Source organism: Diadema antillarum, unplaced genomic scaffold, assembly GCF_040938485.1.
Source record: "Diadema antillarum isolate AM-2024a unplaced genomic scaffold, OU_Dant_1.0 scf00000022, whole genome shotgun sequence".
NCBI classification, from domain to species: domain Eukaryota; kingdom Metazoa; phylum Echinodermata; class Echinoidea; order Diadematoida; family Diadematidae; genus Diadema; species Diadema antillarum.
In genome coordinates, this window is record NW_027270911.1 from 3,866,960 (window position 1) to 3,879,983 (window position 13,024).

At 37.1% G+C, this 13,024-nt stretch overlaps 1 protein-coding gene across 1 annotated transcript in view; it reads left to right on the forward strand.

Moving 5' to 3' along the window:
- LOC139731318 (uronyl 2-sulfotransferase-like) overlaps positions 1-10,719 on the forward strand; it is a 37,190-nt gene extending 26,471 nt beyond the window's left edge. The window contains exons 7-8 of the mRNA XM_071642209.1: positions 3,959-4,116; positions 9,743-10,719. Coding sequence (XP_071498310.1) covers positions 3,959-4,116; positions 9,743-9,912 — 328 coding nt within the window. The 3' untranslated portion in view covers positions 9,913-10,719. The remainder of the gene's footprint in view (positions 1-3,958; positions 4,117-9,742) is intronic.
- Positions 10,720-13,024: the final 2,305 nt, after the last annotated feature.

Here is a 13,024-nt window from a genome sequence, read left to right on the forward strand (position 1 = left end):
ATATAGCTTTCAATATTATATAAGAAATTTACTTGCGTCTTTCATAAATTGGTATGTATCATACTCACTGTTACTGAATGGATTGAAGGAAAAGGAATGAAACAGAGATAGAGGAAGGTCATTCTGGGGCCATTCTCAGATTAAGTGTTCAATTCCCTGTGAGTAAAACCGAAAAATCAACCACAAAGTAATACATTCAAAGATGTGTTTTCGGTAACTTCAAAACCGGTCAAATATGAAACAAAAAGTGGAACATTCTAAATGATGGCCATTCATTGAGTAAAAATGAATTGAAATAGAGCATCATATATGATTTTTGATCACCAATCAGATACGTTACCGCAAATTTACATGTTGCAATGGACTCCTAACTTTGAATTAAATTTATTGTTTTGATCCAATTTCTGTTCAGGAAAAGACATCTGTCCCCCTAAAGATATTGGGGGTTTTCAAGAGGTAAAGATGTTGTCATCCCTTGCTAATTGGTAGAAATTATTTCTGCGTGGTAGGTTAAAATATGTTTTTTGCTGAAATGAAATATAACCTTAAGATTCACTTTGTGTTTTTAGCAAATTTCGCTTACAAATAAAGTTTCAAATCCCCCAAACATGCAAAGGGAACGATCCGATCTGGAATTTCCACAGGAAACATATCTGAATTGCTTTCCTGGGGAAATACCTATTGAAAAACATCGAATCACCTTTGGTAACGTATCTGGTAAAATATAAGTAATAATTTTAGCTGTGTATGAATTAATAAATATCACCTGTTTAATTATCTACCTCATGAATTGATGTAAAAATGAATGATGTAAGCCCAAATTAACCATTTTAAACATTGTACGTAATATTTAAACTATGAAATGTAGTGGAAAAGAGCCCCAAATGTGAAAGCTGAGTTCTTCACTCACAGAATATTCTCATCTTACGTCTGAATGTATTTATCCATCTGACTAAAAATATTCATTAAGTTTTGATGGATAACGCAAACAAGGTTTAAAAAATATATTTTTGCAGGCACTTAGAAGGAAGTAGGTACAGTCTTTATGAACTCGATATGCTAAAACAGTTGTTTGACCTATGGTAACGTATCTGGCTCATCCCTTTTAATGAAAATGAATAAATAATTGTTCAACTTATCAATGAATTTTGAGTAGTTCTTCATATGATGAAAAACACTAGAATAAATATGCAACAGAACACTGAAACTTCTCTCGGAAGCGTTTCATAAACTACTTTTTACTCTTTCAAAGTTTGGTAACGTATTTGGTAATGAATCTGTCTGTGAAGTTACAGAGCCATTTCTACTGAATATTCTTCATTTGAACATAACTTTAATTTTTTCTGGAAGCGTCATTCTATGCAGAATTGTTTTATGAACACTTTGTTTTACATAACATTATTTGTCACCGTGGGTGCCCTGAATTATACGTAACGTATCTGCTAAATCTGAAAAGCAAAAAACTGATATCCTGAATCTTAGCTTCGTCTTGTAAAATAAACGTTCAAAGTTGTTGCATAGAATATGAAAGTGGCTGGGTTTTATAGAATAGAACTTTGGAGTTTATGAGCACACAACGATTTGTTTGTAAAAACATTTACAATTTCTTTTTCAGCATTTTGATTATGTGGTAACGTATCTGTAGGAAAACTTGGCATTAAGTTGTGAGACACTGACGCAGAAAGAAAAATCATGTGGAAGTGTTGCTCTTTTTCACCTCTCTGTCCTTTTGATGTTTAGAATACAATCCTGAGGTCCAACAAAACGAAGCATGTAATGTGTAGGGATGAATTTTGACCAGATTTGATCCCCAGAAAGCACAAGACCAATGAGCAAAATTCGGTCACGTATCTGGGGTAACGTATCTGTGGTAACGTATATGGTCGATCATATTATTGTGAGAGCGATATCTACCAAATATTTCTCACTTGTACTAAATTTTAATGTTGAATCGATGCGTCATTCCGAGGAGTAATGTATAATATACAATTTGTCTGACATTGCAATATCTGTCGCAGTGGGTGGCGTGAAAAGTATGTAACGTATCTGTCCAAATAAAAGTGTAGAAAACCGATATTTCAAACATTGTACCGTATTCTTAATAAAGAGCTGTTGCACAAAAACTCTAAGTACTTGCAATGTATGAAGTATATCCTCAGGGTTTCATATACACAGGGTCATTGCATAGTCTTGTTATTTTCGCAATGCTGTAACACTAAAGAAACTGGTAACGTATCTGGCGGTGAACTTGGCGACAGGTTTCAAAAGGCTATAAAAAAGGAGTCAATAAAAATTTTTGAACTTTTTGAGTATTGTGATTAGCACATATGACATGCTCATCGTCCATGAACAGTATATTTGGAAAGTGTGTTTGTGGACGGAGAGGAGCAATAAAACATAATTCTGAAATAGCCGGCGACACTGCGTTTTGGGGGTCTTAACGAAGTTTAACAGCAAAATTTTATACAAAAAGGCAGACAACCGCATTTGATCGTGTTTATTTTCAACAAATAAAGTCCTCGTGATATATTATAAACATTTAAATAGTATCTAATGGGTTTCAGGGAACCGCAAACTGTCATGGAATGTCGGCGACAACAAAATTCCGTATTTGAACGCTTTTACTGAGAATGGGCCTCTGAGAGATTGCAACCCCTAATGAAGTGTGAAATTGCAGTAAAAACGTTTGTCTCTGTGGATTACTTGCATGCAATCGACCACAACAATTACACCCTTTTTATGCAAATATTTTTGTATCAGATGACAACTGCTGTTGGAATTTTCTTTATGTCATGTCTTGGGGTTTTTTCTGTCCCCAAACATCTGTAATGTGCAAATTTGCAGAGTACAGTAGGAAAGCATTGTGTCATCCATTGAAGGTGGGTTTGTTGCTGACTCACTCAAGCAAACTTGCCTGCTTCTAGTTCTGAAGTTCATGTTTAACACCATACAAGAAAGGCACTCCTAGAGCACAGACCTCCACCAAGCAGTTAATTTCCACCACTTGATCTTGTTCTTCCAGAAATCTTCTAGAAATGAGTGATTTCCACTCATACATGCATGCTGAAAATCGCCCAATATCCCTTCATAGAAGCCTCCCGTTACGTCATGAGCTTCCAGCTCCATGGCATCTCGACCGAGCACACAGACCGCACTGTACTTGTGTGTGTATGCAAACCTCAAATACGCACAGCTTGAACTTCCAAGTTCATTTACCCTATCTGCCAAAAGATAAAAAATTCTTCAAAAGTCCATTAAAAAAATTCCCAGGTCACTACCAATATTTAATCATCTGTTCCTGATGTCAGTATCAACTTTTGCTGCAAGTTTCATTCAACTTCATTCCCAACTTTTTTCAGTTATTTTGCACAAAGCCAAGCAAACAAACAAACAAACAAATGCCAATAAAAACAGAACCTCCTTCTTTGATGGAGGTAATTATGCACCATTCTTGGTTCATGGGGAAGGCACCCCTCAGTTTAACCTTGATGCCATTTTCTTACTTTAATTGGATTGCCGCCTTTCCACACATCAGTGGGGATGGCATGTATTTTCAGATTTAGATTCAGTCGGTTGAATGGATTTATTTCTGTTTACTCTGCCTTATGTTCTGCATGTTGATTCCATGGTTTCTATCAAAACTCCAGAATCAATACACTGTACAATTTAAAGGTAGAATTTCACTGGGTGTGTTTTATCAAGTTAACTGTCATGTTAGGTGCCTGAGGACTGTCTGTACACTCTGAGAAAAATGGGTTCAACTTTTGAACACCTTTACGATACTGTCACACAGGGAGCATCTTTACAGGTGCATTTTTGCACCTTGCCCTTCGCCCCTTTTTTGCCTTTATTTATTAAAAGTGAAATTGTATTTTAAACTGAGTTGCTACTGATGAAAAGAATTTTACTGTCATGAAAGTAAAGCTGAATATATATTTCACTTTGATTTTTGTGGCAGAGATCCTACTGAGTGGTCGTATGAAAAGGCAGTCAGGAACTTTAACGAGCGCTATGTAGCTGTTGGGCTTTTGGAGGAGTTGGACAACACGTTTCGCGTCTTTGAGAAGGTGCTGCCTCAGCTTTTTGCAGGGGCGATGGACATTTACACCAAAACAGGTGAGTAATGCATATTGAGTGTTTAGATACACCTTAGGATAAAGATAGACATTTACACCAAATCAGGTGAGTAATGCATATTAAGTGTTTAGGTACACCGTAGGAAAAAGGTACACATTTACACCAAATCAGGTGAGTAATGCATATTAAGTGTTTAGGTACACCTTAGGCAAAAGGCACACATTTACACCAAAACAGGTGAGTAATGGACATTGAGTGTTTTAGATACACCTTAGGGAGAAGGTAGACATTTACACCAAAATAGGTGGGTAATGACTGCCCTGTTGAATGTTTTGATGCACCATAGATAAACTGTTAGACACTGTGTCTTATCAGGGCTCGACCTTAGCGGGAGTCCGGGGACCATTGGCTCCCCAGAATCGCTACGGGCTCCCTAGAAATGTATGAAAAAAGCCCGGCTGGCTTCTCAAGTTTTTTTTGCCGTATAGCCTCACGTTTCAACACAGAATTTAGTTTATGTACCGTACACACTCACACTATCATTTAATTGACGAGCGCGAGCGGCCCCGGCGCATGCAGCGTGCCCTGACGCCCGAATTAAGTTATTATCCACGCAATTGCAATATAGACTATGCGCACACGCAATTCGCTGCTTGCGTACTGTGTACACCGAACGGAACTTCGCGCGCCTGAATCCCTGTCGCCTACGGACCCTGGATGTTAACATCGATCGCAGTGGTACTGTATCCCCATGTGTGGGCGGCTGGGGAGCGTGAGCGTAGTAGCTTAGCTGCACACTGTAGCCAGCTGCCACTACACTACAGTACCTTATTTCGTTTTGAGTCTGGGTAGAAGCACTCCATTGTGCAATATCTGCTTCTTTTTCTTTACTTCTTCTGCTTTTCCCTTGCCTCCCAAGTACAAAATGATTTTTAGAGTGTTGTGTGTGGTTTTTTTTGTAACGTTATTGCATCATTTTTCTGCAAGGAAGAGGTGAGTTTCTGTTCGTGTATTGATGTGCACTGCAGCATGTGCAGGTGAAAAGCGTTCGAGCTTTCTTTCCCGCGAGTATCATGGAAACTCGATGTATTTCTAGGCCTATTAAAGGAGATCTCATGTAACAGAATACTTATAACAAACTATTTTCCGGTCAAAATGAATTAATTTCCTTTGTTTTGTATCGTTTCTTGACGATCCCAAGGATCTCGTCGCAATACCGAGTTTCCGATGTGTATAAATTTTCGCGTAGCTTTCGGTGCTGCAAACTTTTGCTAGGGCCTGATCCTTATACTACTAAACTTATCGTTCCATTTCTGTCGTTTCTCACCCCTCGTTTGGTACGATTTCTTCCATTTTATATCACTTTATCCGTTCTCTTTATACTTTTGAATATTTAAACATAATTCTTTCAAGTGTCTCGCACTGTTATTTTCGTAACAGCGATTTCTCCGATTTGCAGCAATACTTTTTCGAATCGAAGCGACGTGTGTTGTCTTTTCTAAATATTTATGTTGTTGGGAGGTGTTGATACGTTGTATTTGTTATTCATTTGCCTCGATGTTTATCTCGAGGGACTATGCGTGTTTCTTAATGTTGATAGGGAAAGGCTAAAATGATCTGAGTGATGTATGATGGTGATGAAAACTATGCTGGTATAAAAAGACGGCTTACTGTGAATGCTGAGCGTACGTGCTTTTCGTTTTATTCCACTTTCCTTTTATTCTTCTTTCCCCCTTTACACTCATCTTTCCCCTCCAAAGAATGATAAAAAAAGAAATCACATACACCTCACAACAAAAAGATCCACGATCTACCAACCTTCGTAAAGTTAAATCTAAATGTTCAATATCAGCAAAGAATAGGGGGAAAGCACGAATGACAATAAATTAGAGCGAAGAGATTGTGAAATACTGAATACATGCAGTCTCTTCGGCTCGAAGAAACTTGACACCCACCCATCTCCCCTTGTGGAAATTTCCACAAAAGCAGGTGCCACACCCAGGTGCGTACCAGACGAAAGAATGCGCGCGCTGGAATAAACAGCTTGTAAATATCCTGGAAATATCGATCGAAGAACCAGCTCATTAGTTGAATTAAAGGAATCTTGCAAAGATATCGTGATTCTATAACCTTTCTTTTGGCGTATAGTAGGAAACATCAAACAGTCGAATATAGTGTACTTAATCGAATATCCTATGTTCCCTGAAAAATAAAAAAAGGATCGATTAATCAGTCAATTAAAAAGGCAATCACAGAAATACTTAAAAGGTCTTGTATGCCCAGACAAATTCACTACGAGTAGGTCCAATGAGATGCAGTCATCACCTGGTTAGACAGCAAAATCTTGACAATTGACAATTTCAGTTCATGCTCATCATAACTGCTTATTATTTTTCAAAGTTTTGGCTGTCAGCATTCGTTCGTAGGTGTTTTTTGTTTGTTTGTTTTGTATGTTTTTCCTCGTGAAAGACGTAATGACTACCGCAAACAAGCCATTCAGCTCAGCTATCATGGCGCATTCGATCCATCGAACTTGCAGTAACCTCTTAGGCAGGAGCACATGGCGCATTCCTTTAAACTTGAAAGTGAAACCACGTGTTTGCACAGTGGCGCAACCACACACAGCGCGGCATTTTGCGATCATCGTTATAGCAGATGTTCCGATTCCAGTCAGGGTAAAAGAAATTGGAATAAGTTCGAAAAATACTGATGTTTAAAATCCAGTACAATGAAAAAGCCTGAAAACAAGGCATGATTATGTTTTATAGTAAACAATAGTTGGAAACACCGAACAGAGTTTTGCATTCGCTCACACAGAAGCTTTCTTGAGAAGATGAAAGCATTCCCCCTCCCCTGCTAGATAGTGGAAGCTTCCATAACCAGCCCAACAAGTTTCTGGAGGTACATGTACATACATGCGCTTGTACACATGCATTGCTAAAAAGCAATCAATCAACGCTGAACATTGCGTAGTTTGGATTCTTTATCGTGCTGGTGACCAGCTCGATACTTCGGCATGTGTCGTAATTTTATGTTTAGAGCCTGTAAGCCTTATAAGTCGACGAGTTTAATTCAAAATAGCCAAAAGAGGGAGATGGAAAAAAATATGAATTCTGGTGCAAAAATACAGATTTTTTAGCTGCTGGGTATGGATTTGTGCTTCCAAAGCTTGGCAGCTCTGCTGATCAATCAACATGTGGCGTTACATGAATGTTTCTAACCTAGACCTTGCAGCTAAAAAAAGAAGAAACGAGAAAGAAAGACAATATGAACAGACCAGGGTAAGAAATTACAGAAGGGAATGGAAGAGGGACCACACAAAACACCTACACACACACATACACATGCAGGTGCATGGCAGGCACAGGCACACACTTTTTTGTTTTATAATATTCTTTATTTGAGTTTCATTCAATGTCAAATCCATGTTAACAGTAGAATTAATACGTCCACCAACAAAAAAAAAAAGCAGCTGTATTCTTCTTTCTTGTGCTGCTAAATCATTTTTCAAACATACAGTACGATATATTTGATTCTTTTTACCAAATCATACCCTGTTTTTATAAGAGAAATGACATGAAAATGCGCATAATTCTCAGAAAAAGCTATTTTGATCAGCCTAATCAAGCCAATTCGAATGTGCCTTATCACTCACACACCGAGTAAGAAATGTGTGCTACTCAATCACTTTTTAACTTAACTTCCTTCTGTTTTTTTTTTGGCAGAGCACATGCTATATACATAAATATATCAGATAAAGTATAACTCTTACAAAAGGGAAAAAAAAATCTTGATTAACTTGATCAGATTGCTCAATATCTACTTCATAACATAAATTCTCTTACACTCTCTTGAAAATACAGCATTTCCTGAAACATACCATAAAAAAGCATTCTTTACTTAACCGAACAAAACTCATCATTTTTTTCTATCTAACCTATCAACCTACCCCTCCCCCCGTACAAAACAAAATAACCATATGTGTATATCATCAAAACAAACCATATTCCTGCCTAGCCCCTTAACCACACACACACACACACGCACGCACGCACACACACACACACTGTGACTGTGCTAAAACCCATTAGAGACTAAGAACAAGGTATCTCAGGCTTGTGTCTGTGGGGAAATGTATATTATATATAAATGAAATCTTCTCCACCAGGTTAATACATGTAATAGACCTCTACTGCTTATTGTGACTGAGGGAAACGTGGCTCCCTAAAACTCAATTTGGCTCCCTAAAAAGGTCCCTGAGGAGCCCGGCTGGCTTCCTAGAAAAAAAGTTAAGGTCAAGCCCTGCTTATGCAAAAGTATGAATATTGCAGGGTGTAAAAGAACTTGTGGTCTTCTACTAAATGAAGAGAGATTAACAAAAATGTGTCTGCATTGCTTTGCCTGTTTTGATTCACCCCTGTGATGTGTCGCCCTTTTCTATGATTTCGTCTCCATGTGATTAATATTGTTTTTACCAACATGAAATAGAAATGCAATGATAGAAAAAGTGGAAAAATGTAATAAAGGCAAAGCTACAGATGAAAATGTGTGGCAGCTGCAACAGGATCACACTGGGAAATCCTCTGCAAGACATGAATGTATGTGTTTTGATATATACCGTATATGCTGTTATTTTTGCGTACAGATATTTTCGCCAATAAGAGGGTCACAGACATTTTCGCGAGATGTTGTTTTCGCGAATTGACTCAGAGACCTTCATATAAAGTGCACTATTGTACCCTAGTGCATGGTGACATTTTCATGTGTTGTTAAAGGGGCTGTACAGTACTGGTTGAGGTGGGGATTCATGTTTCTTACATTCCTAAGTGAGATAATGAGAAACCTCTTATGAAATATGAAAGAGCATGTAATTTTAAGAAGGATTCAACGTTTATTTGATGAAAATTGGTTTTCAAATGGCTGAGATATCAAAAAAGTGATAATAATAAAAGACTACATGCCCCAACTTTATTAAGATCTCTTTGTTTCACCTTGTTTTTGGATATCTCAGCAATTTCAAAACCGATTTTCATCAAATCAACTTTTGATACCCCTTAGAATTGCATGCTCTCTGACATCTTATAGAGTGGTTTCTGAATATCTTGCAAAATGTTAAAAGCTAAATCCTCACCTCGACCAGAACTGTACACCCTTTAAATTCGCGATCCAACTGTGATTCGCGAAATTCGCATAAATTAAACCCTCGCGAAAATAACAGCTTATACAGTACATGTGCTATTACATTCTTAAAACAACCAGAAATATGATAGGATGACCACAAATGTGACTAGATTTTTGAATTTTTATGTCATTGTAGAGCAATATGGGCCAGAGTTCATGAAGTAGAATTCATGGTGTGAATGAAGTTTCTGGGCCAAGATGTTTATGAAATATGTGTACTTCACATAAGATATGGGCATGTAATGCGTTATAATTGGAAGTCTGTTAAAGTATAACATTATGATGCGATCAGGCACTTTAACACTATCGAGGCTGGCATATAAATCCATGGACTAGGCAGACTAAACTACCACTGCTTATACGGGCCACAGAGATTTGCAATGTAGTTTTCCTGTAATGAGGAAAAGATTAACGATAAAGTAGGATTATCGATCATAATTCGGCAATAAAAACTTATCTGCAATTGTATTTATCTTTCTACCAGTCTCTGGAGAGCTAAGAGGAAACATCACAAGAATGTTCACCAAGCACAAAGTCAAACCGTCCCCTCGAGTAGCGGCCATAATGCAGCGGAATATGAGGCTTGAGTACAAATTCTACAACATGGTACGACGGAGATTCCAGGAACAGAAACGCATGCTGGGCATCAAGTAGGGGATTGGAACCCTGAACCTGCTAGTTTTTGGTCTTCCTTTGTCTGTGCCTTGATCTGTCTGTCAAAACTTTCGCCAGAGTGTTACATTTTTTACGTTTTTACTTAGATTTTATCATCTTGTCTTGTGACTGTGAAAAAAACAACTGTGTCTGAAAGATGTCATGTTTAGATTCAAATTTGGAATGAAACAGATGTCAGATTTTGTTGGAATTTTATGTTTAGTCCGTAAATACCACTCAGATCAATTCCCATGTAACAAGGCTGTGCTCTATTTCAGGGACATTTCATGATTCATCAAGTTCCCTTAACCCGTTGAGGATGGGCTGATTTGGATACAACTTGATTTCCCATAGACACCTGCCCGAGCATACTTGGGACTTGTCCTCAATGGATGAAAGGGCAATACATTGTACCGGACCAGTTCAATGTGTTTCCTGAGAAGAAGGGGTAAATATTTTGGTTGAAGGTTTGAAGGAGTAAATGTTTAGAAGGACAACAGTTAAAAATTGATCAAGATCACATGAAATCTGGGGAATCAGGTATGAAATGAAAATGGTAAGTTTTGCTAATTTTACAAAATTGCTCTGGAACAGTTGACGGATGTTCAAATGGCGAGAGAGAGCTAATGATGTCATCTCTGCCCAATTTTCCATTGATCATGTACAAAATAAACTAACAAAAATCAAATTTTCTGCTATGAAAGTGTAAAACGTAAAGTTATTCCTATTGGAATGTCTTGATAAAAATAATGATTCGCCAGATGAATTAGGATTTACGATTGGTGCATAGTTGCATCTGAACCTTAAAAAAGCCCCCCCAAAAAATTGTGAGAGTTTGGTTTTTCAAACTGAATGCCAGAGCCAATAAACTGAAATGTCAGGATTGAAAGATCTCCCCACTGAAATGATGGAGTAAAAAATATATATTTATGCATAGATAGATATGTGATTATACCCCCCGCGTACACAAAGTGTATAAGGGGGTATACAGGAATCTGCGTGTGGTCGGTCAGGTGGTCCGTCGCAAACCTTACATCGCGAATTCCTTGTACAGTTTTGAAGCAATTTAGATGAAACTTAGGGTACATGATGACATTGAGGTGTAGATGTGCAAGACATGTTTTTTTGTGTGTGTGTGTTCTTTGGAGAAAGCATTGCTATGGTAACCACAGTTTTCCCACAACCTTGTGGAGCGAACTACAGTTGTACTTCCACAGTATTTAAGCAATTTATTTCAATTTTTATTTTGGTATACCGGTAGTATATGTATAATGATCTGTAGGTGTAGTTTATATGCAAGACAATCTTTGTGTTTGTACCCAACAAGGCATTGCCATGGTGTAACTGCATATATTATTGAAAATCTTGTGGAGTAAATTACCTACACAATTCTGAAGCAATTAAAATCAATTTGATGGAGATTATGGCATTGAGGTATAGATGTGGAAAGCCTGACTTTTGTGTTTGCCAGACAAAACATTGTCATGGTAACCACAATTTTACCAAAACCTTGTGTATCGAAATACTTCCTCAGTATCTATGCAATTTATTTCAAATTTGGTATATGTATAATTATATAAGGTGTTGTTATGCAAGACACTCTTCGTGTTTGTACCTGACATGGCATAGTCATGGTAACTACATATCTTTAATTTTGTGGAGTGAACTACTTCAACGTTTGTTAAGCAATTGAAATCAAATTTGGTGGACATTATGGCATCAAGGTAAAAATGTGGAGACATGATTTTTGTGTTATCCAGACGAAGTATTGCCATGGTAACCAGCACAATTTTACCAAAATCTTGTGAATCTTATTACTTCCACAGCATTCATATCAAGCAAAACAGGTCAAATTTAGTATGTATAATTTGTAGGTGTAGATATGCAAGACACCATTGTGTTAGTATCGGAAAAAAAAAATTGCCATGGTAACCACACGTTTTTGTAGTAGCATGGTGACCTAGGGCTACCACAAATAGATGTCGGGCCACCACTTTTTAAGGAATTATATGTTTTGGTAGCCCAATCAGGCCACCCAAAATTTGTGAATGTGACACATGGGTTTTGTGTATTTTTCTCAACCGGAAAAGGGGAGAATAAATTGTGGCTCAGTGCTTGATAACTGCACGCCGTTGTGCTTGTTGCTGGTACAAAGGTTGCCAGATTGCCATTTTATATAAGTCTTTTTTGGCCAAACATGGTGTATTTTATGACCAAAGTCGGCAAAAGTATGTTATAGTGATCAAATCTTACTGCCAAAGTTTATCCATTCAGTAATAGAATTAGGTATGCCTCTATGTCAGATTTAATTATATGATAACTAAAATGTATGTGTTGTTGTTGAAAATCATGTTTATGACTTAATTCAATAATGAATTTGTTAGACACAAAGTGAACTTAGTCACTGTATATGTGGTAAATGAAGCCTTTTTTTCTTTCCTGCCTATTTTTGCCTAATTATGACTGTCTGCAATTATTTTGATATTTTATCAACTCATTTTGTTATGAATGTTTTTCTTTCTTCTTACTTACATTACATAGTACTAGAAGCTCGACTTTATCATTAATGCCACTTTTGAAATATATCATAGTTTACTGAATTACTTTAAAGTTTTTAGAAATTGCTATTTTTCATGTCTGTGTTTTTCGAGGACGGGGGAGGGTAATTAAATTTCATTGTTTGGCAAACAAAGAATGGATATTGATGAATTTCAGTGGCCCATATGGGCCAAAAGGTTAGTGTCAAGCCTCATACAGTGGACTCTTATTATAATGAAGTTCTTGGAATTAGCAGTTTTCTCTCATTTCCATTAGATATATCATTATAATTGAACAGAAAAGTAAACTGAGAGATATACATGATAATTTTTGGACCTGAATTTTTACTTTGTTGTAGCAAGCATTTCTTTAAAACTTTGTTCATTATAATGGGAGTACACTGTATGATATTTCTACATCTGCATTGGAATCAGGTTTGATGTAGTGGAATACCTGATATTATGAGTGAATTGTACAGGCTTCACTCCTTTTATAGTCTTTTGTCTTTAGTGGTCCCAAACAGTTCATAAGAATTGAAATTCCCCGTAATATTGATGTACACTTATCAAAAAAA